Source organism: Otolemur garnettii, unplaced genomic scaffold (assembly GCF_000181295.1).
Source record: "Otolemur garnettii isolate 467f Iridium unplaced genomic scaffold, OtoGar3 scaffold00018, whole genome shotgun sequence".
NCBI classification, from domain to species: Eukaryota; Metazoa; Chordata; class Mammalia; order Primates; family Galagidae; genus Otolemur; species Otolemur garnettii.
Genome location: NW_003852413.1, coordinates 2363365 through 2372177, shown reverse-complemented (window position 1 = coordinate 2372177; position 8813 = coordinate 2363365). Strand labels below are relative to the sequence as shown.

General features: G+C 57.8%; 1 protein-coding gene across 1 annotated transcript in view; it reads left to right on the top strand.

Annotated features, from left to right (window-relative positions):
* The window catches only part of ENDOV (endonuclease V), a 14430-nt gene extending 6221 nt beyond the window's left edge, over positions 1-8209 (top strand). Inside the window, exons 3-9 of the mRNA XM_023511063.1 lie at positions 778-912; positions 1138-1177; positions 2117-2229; positions 3434-3502; positions 3835-3963; positions 6566-6640; positions 7609-8209. Of these exons, the coding sequence (XP_023366831.1) occupies positions 778-912; positions 1138-1177; positions 2117-2229; positions 3434-3502; positions 3835-3963; positions 6566-6640; positions 7609-7782 (735 nt within the window). The 3' untranslated portion in view covers positions 7783-8209. The remainder of the gene's footprint in view (positions 1-777; positions 913-1137; positions 1178-2116; positions 2230-3433; positions 3503-3834; positions 3964-6565; positions 6641-7608) is intronic.
* Positions 8210-8813: the final 604 nt, after the last annotated feature.

Below are 8813 nucleotides of genomic sequence, written 5' to 3'. Positions count from 1 at the left end.
ACAGGGCCACCCTCTTCTATGCTGTGGGTCAGGGTCTTTTTAGTTTGAAAAACAATCTTTTTGCCAGAGAAGCCTTAAGAAAGGGAGCTGTACTTTGTAAAGCTCCCTGGGCTGTCCCCAGCAATTCTGGAAGCCCTCCACCATCTAGGCCCCTGACCCTAGGCCCCCTTCCCCCAAGAGCCCTCATTTCTCCCTGGAGCCCTGAGCCCCCCACAGTTCCAGCTTACACAGCCCTTTGGGAGTCCCACCTACAGGGAGTATTTGCCGCCTCAGAGTTTTTCTTTTTAGACTTTTCTATCTGTGGGGACCACTGTTCTCTTTCAGATCACACTAGTTCTGAGTCAACCTCTTTGAAGACACAGCCTTCTCCCCTCCCTCCCCGCAAGGTTCTGCAGTGTAAATACAATAATGTCTTAGTTCACACTGCACTTTATAAGTGCTTTCTTGCATGGAGGTGGGGTAGGGTAGGTGTCAGGTTTAATTTACAGAGGGGGAACCTGGAGGAGGGCATGGAGCAGGCCACCAACCTTAGCTGAGCTCCCTATAGAGACAGGAAAGGACCCCAGGGCTGCTCCTACAGACCAGGTCCTGGGGGGGGGGCTCCTTTGAAATGATTCTAGTCCTTTCTCTCAAACCCATCATCTTATACTTTCCACCCAATGGGGGGGCAGTGGGAAAGGGTGGGTTGCTACCAGGGAAGGAAGTGGTGGGATGCAGGGTAGAGAAAGAGGCAGATGGAGAGTCTGCCCACCTGCTGACCAGTGTGCCCTGTGGCAGGTGCTGTATGAGGACAGCAGCATGGTCAGCCTGACGGCCCCCTACGTGTCAGGCTTCTTGGCCTTCCGAGAGGCACCCTTCCTGGTGGATGCTGTGCAGCGGCTACAGGCAAAGGAGCCCAGCCTCATGCCCCAGGCAGGTTCCTGGGTCCTAGGACAGGAGAAACGGTTGCCTGCTTTCTTGGGGGAGGGAAGGCCCCCTGCAGGCTGGGCCATCACCCACAGCAGGGGGAGAATACAGGAGCTTTCTGGAGGGGAGGAATGAGATTTTCTGGGAAGCTGGACACTGGAAGCGGCAGTCCTGCCCCAGGGACCGAGGGACAGCTCAGCTGACCCTGTGACTCTCCCTGTGGCTCTGTAGGTCATTCTTGTGGACGGAAACGGAGTGCTCCACCACCAAGGTAATCCTGCTCCCAAGGGAGAGCGTCAGAGAGGGCGCCATAGGGGAAGAGTCAGAGACAGAGGGTGCCTTTGAGGTCTCCTACACAAAATGCAGTGGGCCCATGGCCTCTGCTGTCTGCTGGCACCAGCAGCTCCTTTCTGGACTCGTTTTCACTATTGGGACACGAGATTTCCCACCTAGGAAAGGACCCCTACCCTCTACACCTCAGCTTGTTCCTGCCCGACTTCTGCTTCCCCCACAGCACCCTACACTGGTACAGGTCCCACCATTCAGTGCAGATCTGACCACTGTGGAATGCCACAGAGTTTGCGCTCAGAGTAGCCTTCCCTGCAGCTGCCCATATCTGCCAGCCCAGGTCCGCATCTGAAACCAGACAGGAGTGCCCAATTCCCCCCTGATACCAGGGACTTGTAGCCCATGGAGCAGGGCTATGGGGAGTTGGGCCCTTCTGCCCTCAGGTACCACCTGAGGGTAGTGCAGCCGCAGCCCCATACTAGGGCCCCCCAGCTGCTCCTCAGAGCCAAAAGATGGCCACATGCCTACCTAGATGGTGGTGCTGGGACTCTGACGACTACAGTCCACACCGCCTAACAGGAGGCCGAGATGCACAGGCCAGAGAGCAGCAGGTGGAAAACAGAAGGTGGGAGGCCAGAACTGAAGGAAAGACGGGATGGGGTGACTCGAGCAAGCACCAGCGAGGCAGCCGGCATGACAAGATGGGGGGACCCCATCCAGCCTCACCCAGGAAACCAGGGCAGAGGGGTCCTCATCTCAGGGTAGCTTGGGCTCCCAGACCTGCTCTCCCCAGCCCTCTGGGGGAGGAAAAGCCTCTGTTGCCTTGAGATTCTCAGTGAGATTCTGCTTGGTCCCAATCTCTGTAGCCATCCCCAAGCTGCAGGGCTCACTGTGCCCAACCACACTTCCTATTCCCTGGCAGGCTTCGGGGTGGCCTGCCACCTTGGTGTCCTCTCAGATCTGCCCTGCATTGGGGTGGCCAAGAAACTTCTACAGGTGGATGGGCTGGAGAACAACACCCTGCACAGGGAGAAGGTAACCGAGCCCAAGGCTCATGATGGGGACCTGGGCTGGCCTAGGCACTGGATATCTCGGGCCCCCCTTGCCTGGAGTAAGGAAGACCTGCTTTCCTCTCTGCACCCTTGTGGGCAATGCTGGGCTCCATGAGCCCCTCCTGCCTGCTGGGTTGCTTGCCTCTCATCTGCCTCACCTCTGCCACCATGGCACCCCAAGTCAGGTCAAGTTTTCCAGTTAGTGGCGTCAGGACAGGCTTCCATGCTGTCCCAGGCGGTACTTGGTGCTTTTCCCGTCCCTGCCCCAGCTCAGCCACCTGTCCCCTCCCCTGGGCACTCAGGTGCTCATGGTCTCCAGGCCTTACCTCTGTGCCACCCACTACAGCCTGCCTACAGCTGCCACAAGCACCCTTTATCCCCACGTTGGCTCACATCTCCATCCTCCAAGCCCCCGAGGCTGGCACTGAGAAAGTGATACCCCTCTGGTAGGGGACAGTGATGTACCGTACCCAGCTTTCCTGGTGGACAACATGTTCTCTGGGCTCTTGAGTGCCTGCGAGGAGCATTTGCTCAGTGAAAGTCTGCTGAGGCTGGGCTCCCTGGCTCACACCTATAATCCTAGCACTCTGGGAGACTGAGTATTCCTTGACCTCAGAAGTTGGAGAACAGCCTGAGCAAGAGGGAGATCCCATCTCTACTCAAAAAAAATCTGTTGAGTTGACGGGACCCCAAAACCTGCTTAGTGGGTTTTTGTTTTCTTTTTTCTTTTTTCTTTTTTTTTTTTGCAGTTTTTGGCCGGGGCCAGGTTTAAACCCTCCTTTGAGCCACAGGCGCCACCCTGCTTAGTGGGTTTTTTGAGTTCAATCAGAAATGCCCACAGTAGTGAAGAGAGCAGCAGAAGTAAGTTGCCTCAGTGCTGATCACAGCCGGCCGGGCAGCTGGTGACTCCTGTGAAGCTACTGGCTGCACCCTGCTGTGGACCTGGGCCTTCCCTAAAGCCCCTGTTGCCAGGTTGGACAGGCTCGGTGGGTAGTACACTGGACACAGGGCCCAGCTGCACCACTGCCCATGTCTCAGGCTGCGCAGCTTTGTGGGGCTGAGGCTTGCATTTGAGATCAGACCCTTCCTCTTCCTGGCCTAGGGGCTGCTGTTCCAATAACTAACAAGCTTACTTTCAGCCCTTCACCAAGGAAAGATCTGATTTTCCAAGTTCTTCCATTTTCCAGATACAGCTCTTGCAGGCTGGAGGAGACTACTTTCCACTGATGGGAAGCTCTGGGGCTGTCCTGGGAGTGGTGAGTGGCCTGGGCAGGGGCCCTTTTCACACTCCTGCACTGGCAGGCACACACAGTGCACATGCACCCACCCCAGATGGTGTTCGTCTCCCCATTTTCCTGACACCCTGGCCGTGGCATGTGATGTGTGCGTTTGTTCTTCCCCACCCAGCAGCGGTGCAGGGCGGCCCTGCCCCACAACAGGCTGCAGGAGAGCTTGCTGAGAGCACCCCATTCCCTCCAGACTCCCTCCTGCTGCCTGGGACACTTTTTCCAAGCCCAGCCCCTGAGGTTGGTCCTGACCCTGTCCCAGTGGCTGGTTCATAGGACTGCTCTCACCTTCCTTATCACAGGCCCTGAAGAGCCACGACCACAGCACCAAGCCCCTGTACGTCTCCGTGGGCCACAAGATCAGCCTGGAGACTGCCGTGCGTCTGACCCACCACTGCTGCAGGTTCCGGATCCCTGAGCCTGTGCGCCAGGTGGGTGGGACCTAGAGGAGTGGGCCACCTTGGTGATGGTGGGACACACGTTCCTCTGCTCCCCACCACCTGCTCTTTAAGAGCTCCCCATCACTCTGGGAGGCCAAGGTAGATTGCCTGAGCTCAGGAGTTAGAGACAAGGCTGAGCAAGAGCAAGACCCCATCTCTAAATATAGCTAAGCATTGTGGCAGGCACCTATAGTTCCAGCTACTCAGGAGGCTGAGATAAGAGGATCACTTGAGCCCAAGGGTTTGAGGTTGCTATGAGCTATGACACCATAGCACTCTACTGAGGGTGACAAAGTAAGACTGTCTCAAAAAAAAAAAAAAAAACTCTCCATCAGCTCAGCCGGGATCAGCGCAGCAACGTGAGGTCCCGGACGAGGGCAGGTCCACTGGCACCTTTCTAGGGAGCCTGATGGGCCCTGCTACACCCTGGAGGCAGGAGAGAGGACCAAAGGATACAGCACTCCTGGGAGGTCACTGCTGGTCCCCACACTCAGCCTCTCTGCCTGTCTGGGCCGCCCATGCCCCAATGCCAGGGTTGCTTGGAGAGTCAGTTGGCATCCCCTCAGGTGGCACAGTGTCTTCCAAGTCCCCTGCCAGCCCCTGAGGAGGCCCTTGCAGGAACACTGTGGTGGCACTTGAGACCCAGTCGGGAGACTTGTGTGTGCAGACACACTAGGTGTCCACACCTCAACTGGTCTCAGAGTTCTGGGAGCTAGGGGGAATCAGAGCTCTGATGAGTCAGTCAACTTGGCTGAGAGAAGACTCGGCCTTCCGGACAAGAGAGACACAGCTGAGCACAAGGTGCTCACAGCTGCGCTATGCATGCTCAGCCTTGACCAGCCCTTCCCTCCCCCACCTCCAACCCCCGCCACAGATGGGTACATGTCCAAGAGAAGCCCATAGAGTTGAGACCTGCTGGAGAAGTGGGAGGGCAACCCAGGCCCAGGAACAACTTTAGGAAGGCCCTGGGGGGCACCATGCCTCAGGCTCCACCAGAGGAGACATCAGATATGCCTTTTGGGGAAGGAGCTGGTCTGGACAGCCTTGGAGCCCACCTGGCCTGCTGCTTCCAGGTCTTCCCATTCCTTGACCCACAGAATGTGCCTGGGTAGCCACCTAGGAGAAGGACAGGGAGGGCCTGCAGAGCCTTGGGCCTCCCAGCTGCAGCATGCAGTCCGGCCGCCAGGGGGCGGCAGCAGCCCACAGCTCCAGGACACTGGCCCCTGTGGAGGCTGTGCCTGGGGGGTGCATCTAAGGTCTGGCTCCAGGCATTGTGGGGTTATAAGTTTGTGGGCTCCCCAGCCTCCAGCCTGTGTCCCTAGCCCCCAGGAGATCTTTCCTCTTAACTCCCCTAAACCTTCAGTCCTGGGAACCCGAAGCTGCACTGCTGCAGACCTGGTGGGCATGGCGCCCAGGTCTCTGTCTCTCTCAGCCTGGATCCGCCCCACAGGGGAGAAGTAGCCCCTTGTCCTTGCAGGAGAGGAGGCAGCTAGTTTGTAAATTACCTTGAGCACCTGGAAACCCATTTCTACAAACCTAGGGCAGGATTGTCCTGGGTCTACATAGAAAAGCCAGCAGTGATAGAATATGCCGCCACCCCTCAGCCAGGATCCTGCAGCCTCCCCTCTGCAGGGTGTGGGGTAAAGGTCCTATCCCATGGGGCGGTCCTGTTTCTTGACACATTTTCTTCCTGGGCCCACTCACCTCCCAACAGTTTTCTTTCCCTCCTGATACTACTTGGAGAGGCTCTAGGAGAATGGGGGGCGGGGCTAGTGTCTGCTCACTTCTGTTGTGGTGTCTGGGCTCTTCCTCCTCTGCTCTGGCTCAGCCCCAGGCCATCAAAGGGACCTCTTAGTCACAGCACTGCTGCATTTCTGGGGTCAGGCCAGGTGTGCTGCTGTAGAGGAAGGCAGGAAGGCCGCCTCCAGGGTGCCTGCCCGCCCCACCCTCCCCTCCACTGAAGCAGGGGCAGTCTGAGGGGACTGGCTGTTCTCCATTAGTCAGGTGGCGCTGAAGCTAATCTAAGCCCTTCTGACCTTGGATTAGGGGCTCCCCACCACCCCTGGGGCTTCCCACTGAGACCTGAGCCTGTTCCACGGCCCTCCCCAATGGGATCAGCCTCTGTCCCTGCCTGTGGCCCACAGACCCTCTTTTGGTGACCCAGGAGAAGGGACAGAGCCATCACTGGTATTAGTCTGGAAAATGGGACAGAACAGCTGAGCTGAGAGTCCTTGGAGAAGCAGCTTCTGGGAAATCTGGCTGAAGAAGAACCCTCAGGGAAGCACATTCCGTAAACGAGCGAAGGACTCACAGCCCCCGCTGACACTCACGCAGCAGACCAGGACCCCCCCACACACACACAGCCCGTCCACTCAGTTACTCAGGCCTTTCGGGGACTGCTAGGCTGGCTTTGAAAGCTGCTGTCACAGGGCCTTGATGGCTCTGGGCAGCCATGTGGCCTGCTTTCCATCACTGGAAAACTATGCCTGTGCAGCCCAGACACCTTGGTGGGCTTCTTGTGGGAGGGAGTGAAGACACCTGTGCGGGGCTGTCCAAAGGCCAGGCAGGACCCAGCACCCTCCATCCCTTCCAGGCTGACATCCGCTCCCGAGAGTACATCCATAGGACCCTGGAACTGCCTGGACAGGCAGCACTCAAGGCAAGAGAGGTGAGCACCTGTGGAGGTGGGGGTGGCTGTGTTTGGCAGACATGCACAGGGGGCTGTTTGTGGTGGCTCAGGATGGACAGTGCAGGGCCAGGCCAGGTAGGGGGCCCAGAAGAGGCCCTCAAAGGGAGAGGAAAGTGGCATGGACTCTGGGTCAATAGAGAACTCTCCAGAAACAACATCCCCTCTCCCTGGAGCCCTCAGACCATAGCCATTAGGCCTGAGTCCTACCTCCCAACAGAGCTGGCCCTAGCCTTTCTCGGCCCACTTAGCCTGTAAGGTGCCAAGGTGTGGCCTCTGCAAGACAGGCGTGGCCTCAGGGGTCAGGCAGGCCCAACCCTACACAGCCAGTGATATTGTTTGCACTCTTCCAAGCCTCGGTTTCCTCACTTCCAAGGTAGGCTTGGTAATTCCTCTGCTACCAGTTGAAGTGAGACCATGCTGGGCATAGCATCTCAGCCAGCAATGCCAGGCTCTGTCCTAAACATGCTGCACAGACCATCCAGTCCTTTTTGCAGCCTTGCTATGAGATGGGTACTGTGATCCCATTTTACAGATGAGGGAACTGAGGCACCAGGCATCATTAAGCAGCAAAGCAGGTTCTAGCCACCAGCGTGGGTTCCAGGCCTTGTGTCTGAGCCTCTTGCTGAGCAGCCACTCTCTGTGCCTGAGTGAAGGTTGCTAAAGGCGCCCAGGTCTGTCACGGGCTGCAGTGCCTCTGTGTTCATTTTCCCTCCAAGCTGGGCTGTCCCTAGGCTTTCCTAAGTTGCTTCCAGAACTGAGGGAGCAGGTGTCTGGCACCCCAGGCTCTCCCAGAGTTGGGGCCTGGCCTACTCAACCATCACATTCTGCATGCCCCTCCGGCATGGGCCTGTGGTGGGCCCTGAGGCTCCAGGGACCACCTGGGGAGCAAGGGGGTTTCAGGCTGGTGCTGGCATTTGACGCTGCCCCTTTCTCAATGTCATGATCAGGATCCAAAGGCGCAGAGGCCAAAGGCATGCCCCAAAGAAGGCTCAAGGGAGCCCACAGATGAGGCCCGCGAAGGACCACAGCCAAGGCCCCAGGACAGACCTGAGAGCCCCAAAGCCAAGCTCCCAGGGATGGTAGAACAAGGGCTGGCAGTAGAGTGGAACTGGGCACCATGAAGATGCGAAGGCCACTGACCACCCCACTCTGGCCTAGGACAGTGACCATCCTTAGGGGGACTTGGTCTCTGGGGACTTGGTGGGACCTCACCCGACAGCTGCAGGTAGAGTGCCACTCCCTGAAGATGTGCTGACCACATCACCCTCGGGGACACAGCAGGCACAGTTCTGCTTGGGTGAGTTGGAAGTAACCACTTCTCCCTGCTGTGGCATCAGCTGGTGAACCATGGTCAGGGTGCCCAGCAGAGGACAGAGCTCCATGGGGCTGAGTGCCAGACCTGAGGGCACATGAGACTGCCTTCTCAGAGCTCAAGTGCCAGGCAGACCTACAGCTGCCAACCTAAACAAGCACCCAAGCCATAGGCTCGCCCAGCCCTCAGGATGTACTGGCCTCTGCTTGCTCTTTTCTTCTTTTGTTTTTAGGGTTCATTTGTAAACGAGGCCACCAGTACCAGCCATGCTGAGCTACCTCTGCCCTGACCTGGGAGGGGTCCAAGCTGGGGTGGCCAGGCTTCAGTGTCCACTTGCTGTCCATCCAGCCCCTGATGCCTGTGTGGCCCTGGGGGAGGAGCGCCTCATCTCAGCCAAGGGAGGGGTGGGTTGGGGGCACACAGGCAGTCTGGGCTTTGAGGCAGAGGTGCCAGGCTCTGCTGCCCTGTACAGAGGCAGGTCAAGGGGAGTAGCCCACTGGGTTCAAAGGCCAGTTGCTGTCCTCTGCTCTTGCCAGCCTCCTCACCCTGGAGGTACAGCCTCGAAACCCATCTTTGCTGTGGGAAAATGGCTGTCGTCTTGGCCCCAACTTCAGTCCCTATCTTGGCCACTTCCGTCTCCTCTTGGTGTGAGCTGAGGGCACTCTACCTGCAACCTGGTCTCAACTCCTGGGCACCTCCCAAGCAGCCCCCCATACTGGGTACACTGGCTTTCCCCAAGGTTGCTGGGCTCTCTGAGGACTCACGTCTTTCTAAGGAACATGTAGAAACCCATGAAACCCTTTCTTGCCGTTCTTCCAACATCTCTAAGAAGGGCCCAGC